The sequence below is a fragment of the Panulirus ornatus genome, chromosome 14, assembly GCF_036320965.1.
Source record: "Panulirus ornatus isolate Po-2019 chromosome 14, ASM3632096v1, whole genome shotgun sequence".
In the NCBI taxonomy this organism is placed as follows: domain Eukaryota; kingdom Metazoa; phylum Arthropoda; class Malacostraca; order Decapoda; family Palinuridae; genus Panulirus; species Panulirus ornatus.
Genome location: NC_092237.1, coordinates 1754237 through 1778028, shown reverse-complemented (window position 1 = coordinate 1778028; position 23792 = coordinate 1754237). Strand labels below are relative to the sequence as shown.

At 41.4% G+C, this 23792-nt stretch overlaps 1 protein-coding gene across 6 annotated transcripts in view; it reads right to left on the bottom strand.

Moving 5' to 3' along the window:
- Positions 1–23792, bottom strand: part of LOC139753139 (actin nucleation-promoting factor WAS-like) — an 82490-nt gene that overhangs the window by 25379 nt on the left and 33319 nt on the right. For all 6 annotated transcript variants that reach the window (XM_071669286.1, XM_071669289.1, XM_071669285.1 and 3 more), the window contains 5 exons: positions 22162–22261; positions 13572–13746; positions 13263–13380; positions 8530–8911; positions 897–1156 (listed from right to left, as the gene is read on the bottom strand). In XM_071669286.1, coding sequence (XP_071525387.1) covers positions 897–1156; positions 8530–8911; positions 13263–13380; positions 13572–13746; positions 22162–22261 — 1035 coding nt within the window. The remainder of the gene's footprint in view (positions 1–896; positions 1157–8529; positions 8912–13262; positions 13381–13571; positions 13747–22161; positions 22262–23792) is intronic.

Here is a 23792-nt window from a genome sequence, read left to right as displayed (position 1 = left end):
AGCTCTGATGCATGGAAAATTATCTTACTGGCAATCTAGAAAACTGAACCCTCTCATAAGGGAATGATGCAGGATGCATCACTAAGGCTCCTGTGGTTCCCATGACCAATCCCACCTACTACCCACTAAAAGAGAGCAGACCTTTTGCATTCAGCTGATGACACCATACACACCAAAAGTTTTTTAATAATTTGTCATTTTGTCACCTAAAGTTGTGAAAAACAAATGCACCTCAACAGTAAGTCACATGGGACAAAACTGGCTTGCTGTGACTGGGTAACAAGTCATGTGGTTGGTAGCTACAGAGACCCACACTCCACCCACTAAACTTAGTAACAAGTTATGTGTCATATGCAGGCATGGAAATGCCATATGAGCACATATTTGATGTACTTGATAAAAAACCAATGATGCCTGCTTACAGATGCATTCTGTGGCAGAAGATGCTAAGGAGGTGAGATTGCCGGGGACACAGAATGCATCATAAAATGTAAAGCAAGTGAGAATTGTGGATCACAGTAAAACTCAAGAGGATTATTTTGATTTAACCTACCTATCATTATCTAACATCTTTACCTCAGCTCCCATCATGGCATGGATCATGTTTCCTCAACTAAGTCTACGGTGCTTAAGTACAAAAATCACTATACTCCTTCCATTCTGTTGGTAAATGCCTTTTATTAGGCCATGCCTGGCAAGATAAAGAATTAAACTTTCTAGTATACAGTCAACTACAGACATAAGCACTGTAATGAATAAAATATGTTAGTTTAAAATGGAAAAAAGTATGATAAAAAAAAAATCTGTTATGCTAAAAAGGTATATATATACAAACAATAAGAAAATATTCTAAGCATGAACTTGGAAACTGTGGAACGTAGCATTTTTGTAAATACCTTTAATGTGGATCCATTGCGTATCTGATCCAGAAGTGCTGAACGAGCATCCATACTTGCTCCACCAGCATGTTTCCCTCCAGGAGGAAGTGGAGGAGGTGGAGGAGGAGGCGCTCCATTTGCTGGAGGGGGAGGAGGTGGGGGAGGAGGAGCAGCAGCTTTACCTCCATGATGAAGATGGGTAGGAATGGTGGATGTAGGGGGAGGTGGTGGAGGGGCACTAGTAGTGGGAAGTGGAGGTAATGGCGTTGTCTTTTGTCCTGGAGAGAATACAGAGATCAGAAATTCCTTTTCAGAACTCGATTTTCTTTCAAAAAAAATCAGTCATAAATGAATTACAGATGTACAGAGGCAAATTCTCAATTCAATAAAGTAGTATTCTATTTACATTTTCACAATGATATTAACAAACATCTCTCTATCTATTAAGAAAACATCCTTTTTTTAAAATTCCTTGACAATAATACAGCAGCAAAATCAAACTAATCATAACTGACATAATAAAGATATCCTTATGAGTTAACATCATTTTCTTTTCTTTTTTCTTTCAAACTATTCGCCATTTCCCGCATTAGCGAGGTAGCGTTAAGAACAGAGGACTGGGCCTTTGAGGGAATACCCTCACCTGGCCCAATTCTCTGTTCCTTCTTTTGGAAAAAAAAAAGACGAGAGGGGAGGATTTCCAGCCCCCCGCTCCCTCCCCTTTTAGTCGCCTTCTACGACACGCAGGGAATACGTGGGAAGTATTCTTAATCCCCTATCCCCAGGGATAGTTAACATCATAGCACACTGAAATACAGGTACATGACAGATGTCTTCCCTACATTTCTTCTACATCTCTTGTCTAAAATACCATTCAAGAATATTTCTTTATTGTTATAAATGATTCAGTGGTAAAAATTCAGTAATGACAGCTTATATGAAGACATACCTATCTCTAATGGAATTGCTGTTTGATAATGTTCTATTTGGTGTTACTTTTTTTTAACATTAGATGCTCCACAAACAGACAAGTGTCCACATTAAGGCTGAGCCTTAATTGAAATAAAGAGAGGAATGAGAAAAAAGAAGATAAGAGAGAGTATTTACAAATTCTGGAGGAAGTGAAAAACCTGTCTTTCAAAATGTACCTGATCGCACTTATTGGGAAACACATGAGAGGGTATAGAGTTCTAAAGCTTTCAGTTCGCTACACTGAAAGGTGACAGGAAACATAAACATCTAGTATCTGGTGTGATTCTATATGAACCTCTTCTTTAATCCCTATAGGACTATATTCATATTAAACTGATACAGGTTTATGGTGTGGGGTCCTAACCCATACTTGTACAGGCTGCCTCTTCCTCTCTTAATTCAAACTTAAAGGTGTGTTTTATCAGTATGTCCATGTGCCTTATTCCACAAACGAGGAATAAATCAGCACCAGGAAAATATATCATTTTTGTTACCCATATAAATCACAATTGGGAAATATGTCTGATCATGATTTTTTGTGACCCTATCCACATGGTATGCTTTATCAGTATGAAGAGATATCTTATGTCACAAGCAACTACTACAATTACCACCCAGAAAGAATCCTATCTCAGTTACCCACATAACATGGGGGAAGGTAGGTCCTGGCACACACCCTATAACAATCAGCAATAGTCTTTGGAGCACTGTTTATGTACTGTATGGTGATAGAGATGAAAAAAGATTTTGAGCTGTTGGCACTACAAAAAGTTAATATTAGCAATCTATTGGTGGTGGCAGAGAAGAGACAAAGAGGTACGATTCCATAAAAATGAACAAACAAGTGATAAGTCTAGCTTACATAGTAAATCAAATTCAAAAGTCTGTAATGCACCAAATATGGATGATTACCAGATTTTTTCTATATATATATATATATATATAGTTATAGTGATGGGTGATTTGAATGCAAAGGTGAGTAATGTGGCAGTTGAGGGAATAATTGGTATGCATGGGGTGTTCAGTGTTGTAAATGGAAATGGTGAAGAGCTTGTAGATTTATGTGCTGAAAAAGGACTGATGATTGGGAATACCTGGTTTAAAAAGCGAGATATACATAAGTATACTTATGTAAGTAGGAGAGATGGCCAGAGAGCGTTATTGGAATACGTGTTAATTGACAGGCGTGCGAAAGAGAGACTTTTGGATGTCAATGTGCTGAGAGGTGCAACTGGAGGGATGTCTGATCATTATCTTGTGGAGGCTAAGGTGAAGATTAGTATGGGTTTTCAGAAAAGAAGAGTGAATGTTGGGGTGAAGAAGGTGCTGAGAGTAAGTGAGCTTGGGAAGGAGACCTGTGTGAAGAAGTATCAGGAGAGACTGTGTACAGAATGGAAAAAGGTGAGAACAATGGAAGTAAGGGGAGTGGGGGAGGAATGGGATGTATTTAGGGAATCAGTGATGGATTGCGCAAAAGATGCTTGTGGCATGAGAAGAGTGGGAGGTGGGCTGTTTAGAAAGGGTAGTGAGTGGTGGGATGAAGAAGTAAGAGTATTAGTGAAAGAGAAGAGAGAGGCATTTGGACGATTTTTGCAGGGAAAAAATGCAATTGAGTGGGAGAAGTATAAAAGAAAGAGACAGGAGGTCAAGAGAAAGGTGCAAGAGGTGAAAAAAAGGGCAAATGAGAGTTGGGGTGAGAGACTATCAGTAAATTTTAGGGAGAATAAAAAGATGTTCTGGAAGGAGGTAAATAGGGTGCGTAAGACAAGGGAGCAAATGGGAACTTCAGTGAAGGGCGTAAATGGGGAGGTGATAACAAGTAGTGGTGATGTGAGAAGGAGATGGAATGAGTATTTTGAAGGTTTGTTGAATGTGTCTGATGACAGAGTGGCAGATATAGGGTGTTTGGGTCGAGGTGGTGTGCAAAGTGAGAGGGTTAGGGAAAATGATTTGGTAAACAGAGAAGAGGTAGTAAAAGCTTTGCGGAAGATGAAAGCCGGCAAGGCAGCAGGTTTGGATGGTATTGCAGTGGAATTTATTAAAAAAGGGGGTGACTGTATTGTTGACTGGTTGGTAAGGTTATTTAATGTATGTATGACTCATGGTGAGGTGCCTGAGGATTGGCGGAATGCGTGCATAGTGCCATTGTACAAAGGCAAAGGGGATAAGAGTGAGTGCTCAAATTACAGAGGTATAAGTTTGTTGAGTATTCCTGGTAAATTATATGGGAGGGTATTGATTGAGAGGGTGAAGGCATGTACAGAGCATCAGATTGGGGAAGAGCAGTGTGGTTTCAGAAGTGGTAGAGGATGTGTGGATCAGGTGTTTGCTTTGAAGAATGTATGTGAGAAATACTTAGAAAAGCAAATGGATTTGTATGTAGCATTTATGGATCTGGAGAAGGCATATGATAGAGTTGATAGAGATGCTCTGTGGAAGGTATTAAGAATATATGGTGTGGGAGGCAAGTTGTTAGAAGCAGTGAAAAGTTTTTATCGAGGATGTAAGGCATGTGTACGTGTAGGAAGAGAGGAAAGTGATTGGTTCTCAGTGAATGTAGGTTTGCGGCAGGGGTGTGTGATGTCTCCATGGTTGTTTAATTTGTTTATGGATGGGGTTGTTAGGGAGGTAAATGCAAGAGTCTTGGAAAGAGGGGCAAGTATGAAGTCTGTTGGGGATGAGAGAGCTTGGGAAGTGAGTCAGTTGTTGTTCGCTGATGATACAGCGCTGGTGGCGGATTCATGTGAGAAACTGCAGAAGCTGGTGACGGAGTTTGGTAAAGTGTGTGGAAGAAGAAAGTTAAGAGTAAATGTGAATAAGAGCAAGGTTATTAGGTACAGTAGGGTTGAGGGTCAAGTCAATTGGGAGGTGAGTTTGAATGGTGAAAAACTGGAGGAAGTGAAGTGTTTTAGATATCTGGGAGTGGATCTGTCAGCGGATGGAACCATGGAAGCGGAAGTGGATCATAGGGTGGGGGAGGGGGCGAAAATTTTGGGAGCCTTGAAAAATGTGTGGAAGTCGAGAACATTATCCCGGAAAGCAAAAATGGGTATGTTTGAAGGAACAGTAGTTCCAACAATGTTGTATGGTTGCGAGGCGTGGGCTATGGATAGAGTTGTGCGCAGGAGGATGGATGTGCTGGAAATGAGATGTTTGAGGACAATGTGTGGTGTGAGGTGGTTTGATCGAGTAAGTAACGTAAGGGTAAGAGAGATGTGTGGAAATAAAAAGAGCGTGGTTGAGAGAGCAGAAGAGGGTGTTTTGAAATGGTTTGGGCACATGGAGAGAATGAGTGAGGAAAGATTGACCAAGAGGATATATGTGTCGGAGGTGGAGGGAACGAGGAGAAGAGGGAGACCAAATTGGAGGTGGAAAGATGGAGTGAAAAGGATTTTGTGTGATCGGGGCCTGAACATGCAGGAGGGTGAAAGGAGGGCAAGGAATAGAGTGAATTGGAGCGATGTGGTATACAGGGGTTGACGTGCTGTCAGTGGATTGAATCAGGGCATGTGAAGCGTCCGGGGTAAACCATGGAAAGCTGTGTAGGTATGTATATTTCCGTGTGTGGACGTGTGTATGTACATGTGTATGGGGGGGGTTGGGCCATTTCTTTCGTCTGTTTCCTTGCGCTACCTCGCAAACGCGGGAGACAGCGACAAAGTCTAAAAAAAAAAAAAAAAAAAAAAAAAAAAAAAAAAAAAATATATATATATATATATCTTCTTGATATTTCGAGTAAGTAACGTAAGGGTAAGAGAGATGTGTGGAAATAAAAAGAGCGTGGTTGAGAGAGCAGAAGAGGGTGTTTTGAAATGGTCTGGGCACATGGAGAGAATGAGTGAGGAAAGATTGACCAAGAGGATATATATGTCGGAGGTGGAGGGAACGAGGAGAAGTGGGAGACCAAATTGGAGGTGGAAAGATGGAGTGAAAAAGATGTTGTGTGATCGGGGCCTGAACATGCAGGAGGGTGAAAGGAGGGCAAGGAATAGAGTGAATTGGATCGATGTGGTATACCGGGGTTGACGTGCTGTCAATGGATTGAATCAGGGCATGTGAAGCGTCTGGGGTAAACCATGGAAAGTTCTGTGGGGCCTGGAAGTGGAAAGGGAGCTGTGGTTTCGGGCATTATTGCATGACAGCTAGAGACTGAGTGTGAACGAATGGGGCCTTTGTTGTCTTTTCCTTGCACTACCTCGCACACATGAGGGGGGAGGGGGATGGTATTCCATGTGTGGCGAGGTGGCGATGGGAATGAATAAAGGCAGACAGTGTCAATTGTGTGCATGGGTGTATATGTATGTGTCTGTGTGTGTATATATATGTATACATTGAGATGTATAGGTATGTATATTTGCGTGTGTGGACGTGTATGTATATACATGTGTATGGGGATGGGTTGGGCCATTTCTTTTGTCTGTTTCCTTGCGCTACCTCGCAAACGCGGGAGACAGCGACAAAGCAAAATAAAAATAAAAAAAAATATATATATCTTCTTGATATTTCCTACCGAATTATATGACTAAGTTAATTTCTAAATTTTTTGATATATCCTAGTTCTGGGGGCTCCCTAAATTTAACAGGGATAAGTCATTCAAGAGTTAAATCAAGGATATAGCTTCCTGGATATTTAGGCAGTACTTCACGACTAGCGTGCTGATATATTTCTATCTATGAAAATCAAAATCATAATGCACTGGCTTAACAAAAAACTGCAAAATATATCTTAAGAAAGTATATTTGGTAAATCACTAAAATACATATGTGACTATAAAGGCACTACATTTGATTTACTATGCTCATCAAGTGAGTATCATAAGATTTTCATTTCACTTTCTTTCACTGGATTATGCATAATAACAGAAATGTGCTGGCAAAACTTCATTCAGTGTGCCATGAAATAAAACAGGTTGAGAAGCATTGTATCAAGGAAAACATAAGATAAAGATAAAATTGGGATGAAACTTTTGAAATAAAGCTCCTCAGAATCAATGAAAATACCAAATGGTACTTTCATTCTATGTATAGGAATGAGGTTTTCAAAAAGCCATGAATCAAAGAAAATACCACTTGATACTTTCATATTATATATAGAATGAGGTTTTCTAAAAAGCCATGAATAAGTGTTTACAGCAATCCCACATTATCGCATTTTATATCATACTATAGTTAATGAATGTTATTTTTTTTTTTTTATTATACTTTGTCGCTGTCTCCCGCGTTTGCGAGGTAGCGCAAGGAAACAGACGAAAGAAATGGCCCAACCCCCCCCCCATACACATGTATATACATATGTCCACACACGCAAATATACATACCTACACAGCTTTCCATGGTTTACCCCAGACACTTCACATGCCTTGATTCAATCCACTGACAGCACGTCAACCCCGGTATACCACATCGCTCCAATTCACTCTATTCCTTGCCCTCCTTTCACCCTCCTGCATGTTCAGGCCCCGATCACACAAAATCTTTTTCACTCCATCTTTCCACCTCCAATTTGGTCTCCCTCTTCTCCTCGTTCCCTCCACCTCCGACACATATATCCTCATGGTCAATCTTTCCTCACTCATTCTCTCCATGTGCCCAAACCACTTCAAAACACCCTCTTATGCTCTCTCAACCACGCTCTTTTTATTTCCACACATCTCTCTTACTCTTACGTTACTCACTCGATCAAACCACCTCACACCACACATTGTCCTCAAACATCTCATTTCCAGCACATCCATCCTCCTGTGCACAACTCTATCCATAGCCCACGCCTCGCAACCATACAACATTGTTGGAACCACTATTCCTTCAAACATACCCATTTTTGCTTTCCGAGATAATGTTCTTGACTTCCACACATTCTTCAAGGCCCCCAGAATTTTCGCCCCCTCCCCAACCCTATGATCCACTTCCGCTTCCATGGTTCCATCCGCTGCCAGATCCACTCCCAGATATCTAAAACACTTCACTTCCTCCAGTTTTTCTCCATTCAAACTCACCTCCCAATTGACTTGACCCTCAACCCTACTGTACCTAATAACCTTGCTCTTATTCACATTTACTCTTAACTTTCTTCTTCCACACACTCTACCAAACTCAGTCACCAGCTTCTGCAGTTTCTCACATGAATCAGCCACCAGCGCTGTATCATCAGCGAACAACAACTGACTCACTTCCCAAGCTCTCTCATCCCCAACAGACTTCATACTTGCCCCTCTTTCCAAAACTCTTGCATTTACCTCCCTAACAACCCCATCCATAAACAAATTAAACAACCATGGAGACATCACACACCCCTGCCGCAAACCTACATTCACTGAGAACCAATCACTTTCCTCTCTTCCTACACGTACACATGCCTTACATCCTCGATAAAAACTTTTCACTGCTTCTAACAACTTTCCTCCCACACCATATATTCTTAATACCTTCCACAAAGCATCTCTATCAACTCTATCATATGCCTTCTCCAGATCCATAAATGCTACATACAAATCCATTTGCTTTTCTAAGTATTTCTCACATACATTCTTCAAAGCAAATGAATGTACAACAGTGAAATTAAAGACTAAAAGCTATAAAATCAAATGAAACTCTGTATTATAAAACATAGCTATTCAAACAGAAAATATCATGTTACCACAGTACCTGTAACATAACAAACAGAAATTAGAAACAATACCTGCAACAATCTGCCCGGGAGGAGGAGGCATAGGACCTCGAGGATGGGGCGGTGGTGGAGGTGGAGCAGAACTGGGAGGAGGAGGTGGGTGTGGGTGGCCATGGTTGTTGGAGCGAGGAGGAGGAGGTGGTGGAGCAGCCCTTGAGCCTGCAAAAGAGTTATGCAATGGGACAGTTGGGGGTGTTGGAGGGGGCACTGATTTAGCAGGTGGTGGGGGAGGAGACATGGAGGAATAATCCATGGAGGAACTGGTATTTGAGGGTTGAGTGGCATAACGCTGTGTCTCCTGCACAGCTTTCTCAACACCACCATTTTTTGCAATGAAGTCATAAATAAACTCCCTTGTGCGAGTGTCTGATAGCTGCTGCTGACTTACACCAACCTGCAGAAGATAATTGTTGTTCACAGTCTGTATCAAAGACTACAAAATGGAAAAAGATAAATATTTTCTTTTTCATACATATTTGCCATCTCCCATGTTAGTGAGATAGCATTAGGAACAGAGGGCTGAGCCTAATAGGAAAAATCCTCACTTGGCCCCCTTCTCGTGTTCCTTCTTTTGGAAAAGTAAAGACTGGAGGGGAGGATTTCCAGCCCCCTGCTGCCTCCCCTTTAGTCACCTTTTACGATATGAAGGGAATACATGGGAAGTATTCTTTCTCCCCTATCCCCAGGAATAAAAAAGATAAAAAAGATATATAAATTTTAGGGAGAATAGAAAGATGTTCTGGAAGGAGGTAAATAAAGTGCGTAAGACAAGGGAGCAAATGGGAACTTCAGTAAAGGGCACAAATGGGGAGGTGATAACAAGTAGTGGTGATGTGAGAAGGAGATGGAGTGAGTATTTTGGAGGTTTGTTGAATGTGTTTGATGATAGAGTGGCAGATATAGGGTGTTTTGGTCGAGGTGGTGTGCAAAGTGAGAGGGTTAAGGAAAATGATTTGGTAAACAGAGAAGAGGTAGTGAAAGCTTTGCGGAAGATGAAAGCCGGCAAGGCAGCAGGTTTGGATGGTATTGCAGTGGAATTTATTAAAAAAGGGGGTGACTGTATTGTTGACTGGTTGGTAAGGTTATTTAATGTATGTATGACTCATGGTGAGGTGCCTGAGGATTGGCGGAATGCGTGCATAGTGCCATTGTACAAAGGCAAAGGAGATAAGAGTGAGTGCTCAAATTACAGAGGTATAAGTTTGTTGAGTATTCCTGGTAAATTATATGGGAGGGTATTGATTGAGAAGGTGAAGGCATGTACAGAGCATCAGATTGGGGAAGAGCAGTGTGGTTTCAGAAGTGGTAGACGATGTGTGGATCAGGTGTTTGCTTTAAAGAATGTATGTGAGAAATACTTAGAAAAGCAAATGGATTTGTATGTAGCATTTATGGATCTGGAGAAGGCATATGATAGAGTTGATAGAGATGCTCTGTGGAAGGTATTAAGACTATATGGTGTGGGAGGAAAGTTGTTAGAAGCAGTGAAAAGTTTTTATGGAGGATGTAAGGCATGTGTACGTGTAGGAAGAGAGGAAAGTGATTGGTTCTCAGTGAATGTAGGTTTGCGGCAGGGGTGTGTGATGTCTCCATGGTTGTTTAATTTGTTTATGGATGGGGTTGTTAGGGAGGTAAATGCAAGAGTTTTGGAAAGAGGGGCAAGTATGAAGTCTGTTGGGGATGAGAGAGCTTGGGAAGTGAGTCAGTTGTTGTTCGCTGATGATACAGCGCTGGTGGCTGATTCATGTGAGAAACTGCAGAAGCTGGTGACTGAGTTTGGTAAAGTGTGTGGAAGAAGAAAGTTAAGAGTAAATGTGAATAAGAGCAAGGTTATTAGGTACAGTAGGGTTGAGGGTCAAGTCAATTGGGAGGTGAGTTTGAATGGAGAAAAACTGGAGGAAGTGAAGTGTTTTAGATATCTGGGAGTGGATCTGGCAGCGGATGGAACCATGGAAGCGGAAGTGGATCATAGGGTGGGGGAGGGGGCGAAAATTCTGGGGGCCTTGAAGAATGTGTGGAAGTCGAGAACATTATCTCGGAAAGCAAAAATGGGTATGTTTGAAGGAATAGTGGTTCCAACAATGTTGTATGGTTGCGAGGCGTGGGCTATGGATAGAGTTGTGCACAGGAGGATGGATGTGCTGGAAATGAGATGTTTGAGGACAATGTGTGGTGTGAGGTGGTTTGATCGAGTGAGTAACGTAAGGGTAAGGGAGATGTGTGGAAATAAAAAGAGCGTGGTTGAGAGAGCAGAAGAGGGTGTTTTGAAGTGGTTTAGGCACATGGAGAGGATGAGTGAGGAAAGATTGACCAAGAGGATATATGTGTCGGAGGTGGAGGGAACAAGGAGAAGAGGGAGACCAAATTGGAGGTGGAAAGATGGAGTGAAAAAGATTTTGTGTGATCGGGGCCTGAACATGCAGGAGGGTGAAAGGAGGGCAAGGAATAGAGTGAATTGGAGCGATGTGGTATACCGGGATTGACGTGCTGTCAGTGGATTGAATCAAGGCATGTGAAGCGTCTGGGGTAAGCCATGGAAAGCTGTGTAGGTATGTATATTTGCGTGTGTGGACGTATGTATATACATGTGTATGGGGGGGGTTGGGCCATTTCTTTCGTCTGTTTCCTTGCGCTACCTCGCAAACGCGGGAGACAGCGACAAAGTATAATAAAAAAAAAAAAATAAATATAACATCATGTATTACCTAATCAAGTTTCTCTTACACTACACTTCTCACAAAAAAATTTATTTTCTTATATCTGCTCACCTTTTCTTGCATTAATGAGGTAGAGGTAAGAACAGAAGAATTGACACTAGAGGAAACTTTCTTGCTCAGCTCTTTCCTCTGTCTCCACTTGTAAAAAATGATAATACACAAAGAAGAATTTAACAGCCCTCATGGTCCCATCCCCCTCAATCAATTTCCACGGCATCCAGGAGATACACAGAAAGCATTATCTCTTCCCTTTCCCCAAGGATGAAAAAATATCAAAATAAGTAGAATTGCACATATTTTTTCAAACACATTTGCCATTTCCTGCATCAGCAAGGTAACAGTAAGTAAAGTTGAGAGAGAATTAGGGGGGAAAAAATTCTCACTTAGCCCACTTTTCTATTCCTTTGGAAAACAAAACTGGAGGGGAAGATTTCCAGCCCCCTCACACTCAACCCTTTTAGTCACCTTTTAAGAAATGCAGGTAATACAGGACCAGTATTCATTCTCCCCTGTATGTACTTATCTGTGATTCTAATTACTTTTTTTTTTTTTTTTTATACCTCGTCGCTGTCTCCCGCGTTTGCGAGGTAGCGCAAGGAAACAGACGAAAGAAATGGCCCAACCCCCCCCATACACATGTACATACACACGTCCACACACGCAAATATACATACCTACACAGCTTTCCATGGTTTACCCCGGACGCTTCACATGCCTTGATTCAATCCACTGACAGCACGTCAACCCCTGTATACCACATCGCTCCAATTCACTCTATTCCTTGCCCTCCTTTCACCCTCCTGCATGTACAGGCCCCGATCACACAAAATCCTTTTCACTCCATCTTTCCACCTCCAATTTGGTCTCCCTCTTCTCCTCGTTCCCTCCACCTCCGACACATATATCCTCTTGGTCAATCTTTCCTCACTCATTCTCTCCATGTGCCCAAACCATTTCAAAACACCCTCTTCTGCTCTCTCAACCACACTCTTTTTATTTCCACACATCTCTCTTACCCTTACGTTACTTACTCGATCAAACCACCTCACACCACACATTGTCCTCAAACATCTCATTTCCAGCACATCCATCCTCCTGCGCACAACTCTATCCATAGCCCACGCCTCGCAACCATACAACATTGTTGGAACCACTATTCCTTCAAACATACCCATTTTTGCTTTCCGGGATAATGTTCTCGACTTCCACACATTTTTCAAGGCTCCCAAAATTTTCACCCCCTCCCCCACCCTATGATCCACTTCCGCTTCCATGGTTCCATCCGCTGACAGATCCACTCCCAGATATCTAAAACACTTCACTTCCTCCAGTTTTTCTCCATTCAAACTCACCTCCCAATTGACTTGACCCTCAACCCTACTGTACCTAATAACCTTGCTCTTATTCACATTTACTCTTAACTTTCTTCTTCCACACACTTTACCAAACTCCGTCACCAGCTTCTGCAGTTTCTCACATGAATCCGCAAAATTAATTCCTCAAATTTCAGCCCCCTCCCTAAAATATTGTTGCAGTAATACTAGAGGAGTGGTGAGTGAAGAGGTGCCTTCTACTTTATTATCCTGCATCTGTGAATAATAAGATAGGGAAATCCTGATAACACTACCATCCTCCACTGAATAACCTCTTCATGGACCATCCAGTCTTATCATCTGTGCTCTACATGTACATCAATAATCAATTTACAGCTAACTCTCCCATTATGAGATCTTGCTTTCCTCTATCCCTACTTTGGATGATTCCTATTTACTTTTCCTCCCCTACCTCCTCCTGCTGAACCCATATTTTCCCATATTTTCTGTGCACAGGATATTCTGAAGCCTTGCCGAGCTAGCTACAAACAGAAAAGCTATCTAGACCAGATGGGATACCTAATGTCCTTAGGGAGAATGTTCATTTCATGTCTTAAAACCTAAATCTTCCCTTCTGACTGGTACCTAATCTACAAAATTTCACATCAAAATATGCAGAGCAAGAGAATTATTGAACTATATAAAAGATATTTACCATATTGAAGAATGTTTGAAGTTTTTCATCTACATTGAACTGTGAAAATCCTGTGTCTGGATCAAAGCCCACATGAGTGATGTGTTTGAAGTCAGTTGGCATACCAATCTCATCCTTGCTGTATGTAAGAGATATCATGTTTACATAAGTATGTGCCAAGATGTACAAATTTTGACGATTTTGTTTCTCATGACACATATCAATTTCCAACAAGATCAAAATCTCTCAACTCTACAACCCATAGAATGTCTGGCATTCCAAAACTATCATTCAAGCATTAATGATAAATCCACTTTCACGGTTACCAACCTGAGCTTATTCCTATTTTTACTGCCCTTTTTGCTATTTTTCTTCTTAGTGTCCTTGTAGGGAGGTACATAAGGAGGTACATATGATGATTGTGGTTGCTGTCTTTGCTGCTGTTGCTGAAAGGGCTGCTGCTGTTGTAACTGCCTCTGCTGTTGTTCACCCTGTCGCCTTCTCTCTATAGGATCAAATCACATATATTTCTGAATTGAAGTATGCATATCTTACTAAATACAGAAACAGAGACCATGTCAACTTCTATGAAATCATGATAAACACTTAATCTTTGGAAATTAATGATGTTATATAGGCAAATTGTATGTTCTATATCTTAACACTACAGAACATTTATCTATTTGTCTATTATACTTAATATGTGTTTGCTTTGAAGAATGTATGTGAGAAATACTTAGAAAAGCAAATGGATTTGTATGTAGCATTTATGGATCTGGAGAAGGCATATGATAGAGTTGATAGAGATGCTCTGTGGAAGGTATTAAGAATATATGGTGTGGGAGGCAAGTTGTTAGAAGCAGTGAAAAGTTTTTATGGAGGATGTAAGGCATGTGTACGTGTAGGAAGAGAGGAAAGTGATTGGTTCTCAGTGAATGTAGGTTTGCGGCAGGGGTGTGTGATGTCTCCATGGTTGTTTAATTTGTTTATGGATGGGGTTGTTAGGGAGGTAAATGCAAGAGTCTTGGGAAGAGGGGCAAGTATGAAGTCTGTTGGGGATGAGAGAGCTTGGGAAGTGAGTCAGTTGTTGTTCGCTGATGATACAGCGCTGGTGGCGGATTCATGTGAGAAACTGCAGAAGCTGGTGACGGAGTTTGGTAAAGTGTGTGGAAGAAGAAAGTTAAGAGTAAATGTGAATAAGAGCAAGGTTATTAGGTACAGTAGGGTTGAGGGTCAAGTCAATTGAGAGGTGAGTTTGAATGGAGAAAAACTGGAGGAAGTGAAGTGTTTTAGATATCTGGGAGTGGATCTGTCAGCGGATGGAACCATGGAAGCGGAAGTGGATCATAGGGTGGGGGAGGGGGCGAAAATTTTGGGAGCCTTGAAAAATGTGTGGAAGTCGAGAACATTATCTCGGAAAGCAAAAATGGGTATGTTTGAAGGAATAGTGGTTCCAACAATGTTGTATGGTTGCGAGGCGTGGGCTATGGATAGAGTTGTGCGCAGGAGGATGGATGTGCTGGAAATGAGATGTTTGAGGACAATGTGTGGTGTGAGGTGGTTTGATCGAGTAAGTAACGTAAGGGTAAGAGAGATGTGTGGAAATAAAAAGAGCGTGGTTGAGAGAGCAGAAGAGGGTGTTTTGAAATGGTTTGGGCACATGGAGAGAATGAGTGAGGAAAGATTGACCAAGAGGATATATGTGTCGGAGGTGGAGGGAACAAGGAGAAGAGGGAGACCAAATTGGAGGTGGAAAGATGGAGTGAAAAGGATTTTGTGTGATCGGGGCCTGAACATGCAGGAGGGTGAAAGGAGGGCAAGGAATAGAGTGAATTGGAGCGATGTGGTATACAGGGGTTGACGTGCTGTCAGTGGATTGAATCAAGGCATGTGAAGCGTCCGGGGTAAACCATGGAAAGCTGTGTAGGTATATATATTTGCGTGTGTGGACGTGTGTATGTACATGTGTATGGGGGGGGGTTGGGCCATTTCTTTCGTCTGTTTCCTTGCGCTACCTCGCAACCGCGGGAGACAGCGACGAGGTATAAAAAAAAAAAAAACTTAATATGTGGTGGGGTGGCGATGGGAATGGATGAAGGCAGCAAGTATGAATATGTACATGTGTATATATGGATATGTCTAAGTATGTACATGTATGTATACGTTGAAATGTATATGTATGTATGTATACGTGTGTGTGTATGGGCGTTTATATATATACATGTGTATATGGGTGGGATGGACCATTCCTTGTCTGTTTCCTTGCACTACCTTGCTGATGCAGGAGACAGCGATTAAGTGTAATAGATAAATAATTAATCGCAGTCTCCCACATCAGCAAAGTAGCACAAGGAAACAGATGAGGAACGGCCCATCCACTCATATACACATATATATACAGAAATGCCTATACACGTACATACATATACATATCAACATATACAGACATATACATATATGCACATCCCTGGGGATAGGGGAGAAAGAATACTTCCCATGTATCACCTGTGTGTTGTAGATCGCGACTATATATTATATATATTATATATACGTATATCATATATACATATAATATACATATAATATTAGGTTATTAGGTACAGTAGGGTTGAGGGTCAAGTCAATTGGGAGGTGAGTTTGAATGGAGAAAAACTGGAGGAAGTGAAGTGTTTTAGATATCTGGGAGTGGATCTGGCAGCGGATGGAACCATGGAAGCGGAAGTGGATCATAGGGTGGGGGAGGGGGCGAAAATTCTGGGAGCCTTGAAGAATGTGTGGAAGTCGAGAACATTATCTCGGAAAGCAAAAATGGGTATGTTTGAAGGAATAGTGGTTCCAACAATGTTGCATGGTTGCGAGGCGTGGGCTATGGATAGAGTTGTGCGCAGGAGGATGGATGTGCTGGAAATGAGATGTTTGAGGACAATATGTGGTGTGAGGTGGTTTGATCGAGTAAGTAACGTGAGGGTAAGAGAGATGTGTGGAAATAAAAAGAGCGTGGTTGAGAGAGCAGAAGAGGGTGTTTTGAAATGGTTCGGGCACATGGAGAGAATGAGTGAGGAAAGACTGACCAAGAGAATATATGTGTCGGAGGTGGAGGGAACGAGGAGAAGAGGGAGACCAAATTGGAGGTGGAAAGATGGAGTGAAAAAGATTTTGTGTGGTCGGGGCCTGAACGTGCAGGAGGGTGAGAGGAGGGCAAGGAATAGAGTGATTTGGAGCGATGTGGTATACTGGGGTTGACGTGCTGGCAGTGGATTGAATCAGGGCATGTGGGGCGTCTGGGGTAAACCATGGAAAGCTGTGTAGGTATGTATATTTGCGTGTGTGGACGTATGTATATACATGTGTATGGGGGTGGGTTGGGCCATTTCTTTCGTCTGTTTCCTTGCGCTACCTCGCAAACGCGGGAGACAGCGGCAAAAAAAAAAAAAAAAAAAAAAAAAAATTCATCCACTCATATAAACATATATATATATACATTTACGCCAAAACATGCACATATATATATATATATATATATATATATATATATATACACATACATATCAACATATACATACACATACACAGACATATGCATATATACACATGTACATATTCATACTTGCTTGCCTTTATCCATTCCTGTCACTATTTCGCAACACAGGAAATAGCATCACTACCCCCAAACTTCAGCAAGTTAACACCAGGAAAACAGACAAAAAAGGCCACATTTGCTCACACTCAGTCTCTAGCCGTCATGTGTAATGCACTGAAACCACAGCTCCCTATCCACATCTAGGCCCCACAAAACTTTCCATAGTTTACCCCAAACGCTTCACATGCCCTGGTTCAGTCCATTGACAGCAAGGTGAACCAGGTATACCACATCGTTCCAATTCACTCTATTCCTTGCACACCTCTCACCCTCCTGTATGTTCAAGCCCCGATTGCTCAAAATCTTTTTCACTCCATCCTTCCACCTCCAATTTGGTCTCCCGCTTCTCCTTGTTCCCTCCACCTCTGACATATATATCCACTTTGTCAATCTTTTCTCACTCATTCTCTCCATATGTCCAAACTATTTCAAAACATCCTCTTCTGCTCTCTCCATCACATTCTTTTTATTTCCACACACCTCTCTTATCCTTTCATTACTTATTCGATCAAACCATCTCACATGACATACTGTCCTCAAACATTTCATTTCCAACACATCTACCCTCCTCTGTACAACCCTATCTATAGTCCATGCCTCGCAACCATACAACACTGTTGGAGCTACTATTTCTTCAAACACCCATTTTTGCTCTCCAAGATAACATTCTCTCCTTCCCCACATTCTTCATCACTCCCAGAATCTTCACCCACTACCTCACCCTGTGACTCTAACCTCCACTTCCATGGTTCCATCCATTGCTAAGTCCACTCCCACATAAAACACTTCACTTCCTCCAATTTTCCCCCTTTCAAACTTACATCCCAATTAACTTGTCCGCTTAACCCTACTGAAACTAATAACATTGCTCTTATTCACATTTACTCTCAATTTTCTCCTTTCACACTCTTTTCCAAACTCAGTCACCAACCTCTGCTGTTTCTCACACAAATCAGCCACCCCTGCATGCAAGGGTTTTGTTAGCTTTATATTTGTTGGAGGAAAGGATGTGGGGTTGTGAATGGAAGTTGCTGAAATGTGAAACAGGCATATGCTATTTATTTCTGTTGCACACAACTGAGTGCTGAGCATGTTGAGGTGGGATTGTCTACTCAAGTTGACTGGAGGGTGTGAACTAGACTCAAGTATGTCTGGGCTTAAGTGAGTAAGTGAAGACATTCTGAAGATGCAGACATTCTGATCATGATAAATCATTGTTCCAACTGTTTGATGTAATGCTGCATGTTTGATATTGCTACTGTCATGTCAGTGTGTTCTGATGTGATTCTGAGGTCATCTGCATGTGACAGGACCTTCATGTTGAGGCTTGTTAAAATAATGGAAGGGTGTGTATGAAGAGACTGGAGAGAGTTGGAGAATGAACTTTCTTTCACACGTGTTCTCCATTTTCTGGCAATGTATAGGCATATAGGTTAACAGACAGTTTCATACATACATACACTGACAGATAGATACATATTAGCTTATCAATGATGATGGCTTAATTGTATCTAATTTGCTTCACTTTATTTTCTTTTATCATTCCTGATCACCACCTCCTACATTAGCGAGGTAGCACCAGGAACAGATAAAGCAAGGCCTCATTCACTTAACTCCAATCTCTAGCAGTGCATTGAAACCACAGTCCCCTATTCACCACAAGGCTTCACAGACCTTTCCATGGTTTTCCCTGACTGCTTCATGTACCCTGGTTCAATACACTGACAATCTAAATCTCATGCCTAATGTTCCTATCTACAACTTCTACCTAACATTTCTACCTAGTGCTCCCACCTAAATGTTCCTACCTACTATTTATATCTAGTGCTCCTACAATTTTCCCAAAAGGCTGGGCTAGCATATAGTGATTGCCACAGGAAAACCTACATTTACGAAGAACGAGCTGTGTGAATTAAGTGTTATCGAGTGATATCTATGACAAGGAGGGACTGTATGTTTGTGACATAATGCCAGTAGTTCAAGAGTGGGTGACGCAGAAAAATAAGACAGCTACCTGGGCCAGAGGAATGCAATTTGAAAACCTGTGAGGAGCTGGCTCACTATACAGCCATCACTAACCCTTCTGATATCCAGGCAGGTATTACTGGTAATATACCCCCCTGGTCATTGGCTGCCTACCAGCTACTACCTACTAAGTAGGTAATAGGCAGTTGTATTTCCCTTATCAAACAACATGGAAGGTTGTGTATGAAAAGACTGGAGAAAGTTGGAGAATGAACTTTCTTTCATAGGTGTTCTCCATTTTCTGGCAAAGTATAGGCATATAGGTAGACAAAGTTTCATACATATATACGTACATACACTGACACATATTGTCCTCAAACATTTGATTTCCAACACATCCATCCCTTATCTGCACTTTAATTATTTTATATTCTTTCTTTATTTTGCTTTGTCGCTGTCTCCCGCGTAGCGAGGTAGCACAAGGAAACAGATGAAAGAATGGCCCAACCCACCCACATACACATGTATATACATACACGTCCACACATGCAAATATACATACCTATACATCTCAATGTACACATGTATATATACACACAGACATATACATATGTACACATGTACATAATCCATACCGTCTGCCTTTATTTATTCCCATCACCACCTCTCCACACATGGAATAATAACACCCTCCTCCCTCATGTGTGCTAGGTAGCGCTAGGAAAAGACAACAAAGGCCCCATTCGTTCACACTCAGTCTCTAGCTGTCATGTAATAATGCACTGAAACCACAGCTCCCTTTCCACATCCAGGCCCCACACAACTTTCCATGGTTTACCCCAGACGCTTCACATGCCCTGGTTCAATCCATTGACAGCACGTCGACCCCGGTATACCACATCGTTCCAATTCACTCTATTCCTTGCACGCCTTTCACCCTCCTGCATGTTCAGGCCCCGATCACCCAAAATCTTTTTCACTCCATCTTTCCACCTCCAATTTGGTCTCCCACTTCTCGTTCCCTCCACCTCCGACACATATATCCTCTTGGTCAATCTTTCCTCACTAATTCTCTCCATGTGACCAAACCATTTCAAAACACCCTCTTCTGCTCTCTCAACTACACTCTTTTTATTTCCACACATCTATCTTACCCTTACATTACTTACTCGATCAAACCACCTCACTACATATTGTCCTCAAACATCTCATTTCCAGCACATCCACCCTTCTGCGCACAACTCTATCCATAGCCCAAGCCTTGCAGCCATACAACATTGTTGAAACCACTATTCCTTCAAACATACCCATTTTTGCTTTCCGAGATAATGTTCTCGACTTCCACACATTCTTCAAGGCCCCCAGGATTTTCGCCCCCTCCCCCACCCTATGATTCACTTTCGCTTCCATGGTTCCATCTGCTGCCAGATCCACTCCCAGATATCTAAAACACTTTACTTCCTCCAGTTTTTCTCCATTCAAACCTAACTCCCAATTGACTTGACCCTCAACCCTACTGTACCTAATAACCTTGCTCCTATTCACATTTACTCTTAACTTTCTTCTTTCACACACTTTACCAAACTCAGTCACCAGCTTCTGCAGTTTCTTACATGAATCAGCCACCAGCGCTGTATCATCAGCGAACAACAACTGACTCACTTCCCAAGCTCTCTCATCCACAACAGACTGCATACTTGCCCCTCTTTCCAAAACTCTTGCATTCACCTCCCTAACAACCCCATCCATAAACAAATTAAGCAATCATGGAGACATCACACACCACTGCCGCAAACCTACATTCACTGAGAACCAATCACTTTCCTCTCTTCCTACACGTACACATGCCTTACATCCTCGATAAGAACTTTTCACTGCTTCTAACAACTTGCCTCCCACACCATATATTCTTAATACCTTCCACAGAGCATCTCTATCAACTCTATCATATGCCTTCTCCAGATCCATACACACATACATATACATACATGCTACATACAAATCCATTTGCTTTTCTAAGTATTTCTCACATACATTCTTCAAAGCAAACACCTGATCCACACATCGTCTACCACTTCTGAAACCACACTGCTCTTCCCCAATCTGATGCTCTGTACATGCCTTCACCCTCTCAATCAATACCCTCCCATATAATTTACCAGGAATACTCAACAAACTTTAACATTCTTTAATATATATATATTTTTTTCTTTTTTTTTTCTTTTTTTTTGCCGCTGTCTCCCGCGTTTGCGAGGTAGCGCAAGGAAACAGACAAAAGAAATGGCCCAACCCACCCCCATACACATGTATATACATACGTCCACACACGCAAATATACATACCTACACAGCTTTCCATGGTTTACCCCAGACGCTTCACATGCCCTGATTCAATCCACTGACAGCACGTCAACCCCGGTATACCACATCGATCCAATTCACTCTATTCCTTGCCCTCCTTTCACCCTCCTGCATGTTCAGGCCCCCATCATACAAAATCTTTTTCACTCCATCTTTCCACCTCCAATTTGGTCTCCCACTTCTCGTTCCCTCCACCTCCGACACATATATCCTCTTGGTCAATCTTTCCTCACTCATTCTCTCCATGTGCCCAAACCATTTCAAAACACCCTCTTCTGCTCTCTCAACCACGCTCTTTTTATTTCCACACATCTCTCTTACCCTTACGTTACTTACTTGATCAAACCACCTCACACCACACGTTGTCCTCAAATATCTCATTTCCAGCACATCCATCCTCCTGCGCACAACTCTATCCATAGCCCACGCCTCGCAACCATACAACATTGTTGGAACCACTATTCCTTCAAACATACCCATTTTTGCTTTCCGAGATAATGTTCTCGACTTCCACACATTCTTCAAGGCTCCCAGAATTTTCGCCCCCTCCCCCACCCTATGATCCACTTCCGCTTCCATGGTTCCATCCGCTGCCAGATCCACTCCCAGATATCTAAAACACTTTACTTCCTCCAGTTTTTCTCCATTCAAACTTACCTCCCAATTGACGACCCTCAACCCTACTGTACCTAATAACCTTGCTCTTATTCACATTTACTCTTAACTTTCTTCTTTCACACACTTTACCAAACTCAGTCACCAGCTTCTGCAGTTTCTATGCACTTTAATATTCTGAGAAAAAGACAACACACTCATTCTAGGTACTTTTAGTACAACTACCATATTTATGAGTAGTAAACGTTATATGATAATGAGTAAAGTTGAAAAATAAAGATGAAAGTTGAGGCGAGTATGAGCTTCAGACACCTCATACAGTTAAACATTTCCAACTCACCCTCTTTCTTGCGTTGCTTAGCAGCTAATCGTTCACTGATGGCTTGGTTGAAGGCATTGGCCTCTCCTTCATCTGCAAAGTTCAGTCCAATCATCTGATCCTGAAACAAGTCATTAACATGGGACATTTATGTTAATGCTTATCATTATCCAGGTACTTAACACATCAAGCGACCACAATTCCTATCTAAAAATTGTGGTTTGTAAATGTTTTTAACATTAAAAGATGTATAAAATGTATTTTCCTTTTTTCCATCACTGTACAGACATAAACAAAATCATTACCTTCTAATTATTTCTCTTCTCTTACAACTGAGCTTATAAAAGAACTTATTTAGTCATGTATTTTCTTTACGACAAGTGATCTACATACCAACTACATAATCAATATCAAAATCAATTTTTTGTCATACAGCACTCAAAAGATAACGTTAACTGAAATATTCAAAGGTGACAGTATAATCTGAAAAGCTTGAGTAAACATGTAAAGCTAAACAAATGTCACATTTATGCACTCTTTCAAGTAAGCCTCACTTGCTCTGTGAACTTTTTTGATCAAATTAATACATATAATCATGGTCTTGATACTGTCATAATAAAATACAATACAATAAACTCAAGAATTTATAGGTCATCAAATATATATCTTATGTTGATAATGAAAGATTCAATCTTATAGCTTGAAAAGAAACTTTAGTGCCTAAGAAGTTCAAACTGAACACATTATCCTTCTTATTTCTTTTTATTTTTATTATACTTTGTCGCTGTCTCCCGCGTTTGCGAGGTAGCGCAAGGAAACAGATGAAAGAAATGGCCCAACCCCCCCCCATACACATGTATATACATATGTCCACACACGCAAATATACATACCTACACAGCTTTCCATGGTTTACCCCAGACGCTTCACATGCCTTAATCAACAAAAAAAACAAGGAGTTTCATCCTATTATTGAAATATGGTGTGGTATACTCTGAGACTTCATTATCCCTGGGGATAGGGGAGAAAGAATACTTCCCACGTATTCCCTGCATGTCGTAGAAGGCGACTAAAAGGGGAGGGAGCAGGGGGCTGGAAATCCTCTCCTCTTGTTTTTTTTGTTGCTTTTTTTTTTCCAAAAGAAGGAACAGAGAAGGGGGCCAGGTGAGGATATTCCCTCAGAGGCCCAGTCCTCTGTTCTTAACACTACCTTGCTAATGCGGGAAAGAAAAGAAAAGAATATTCTGAGACTTCATTACTATGTGCACACAAAGATAAGCCCAATCAAAACAAATCTTGTCACAAGGGTGTTTATATATTTAGCGATTTGAGATGTGCATAGTGAAGGATAAGAAAATCTATCTTAATGCATGGAAAGCTTTCAATATGTAGGTTTAAATTATGAAATTTGCAAGTAACTTAAACAAGGAGCAGAGGAAGGAAAACTACTTCCCAAGCCAAAGGAACTGATGTCTTGAAGAAATTCACATGATTAAGTGTGGGGCTGCACTGGTGTAAGAGTGGATAAGGTGAGAAAATGAAACTGGAAACAATTCAATATCATACAAATGGATGATTTGGAAGACTAAATATTTACTCATTTTATCACTTTTTCTTGATCACTGTTTCCCATGCTAGCACGGTAGCACCAGG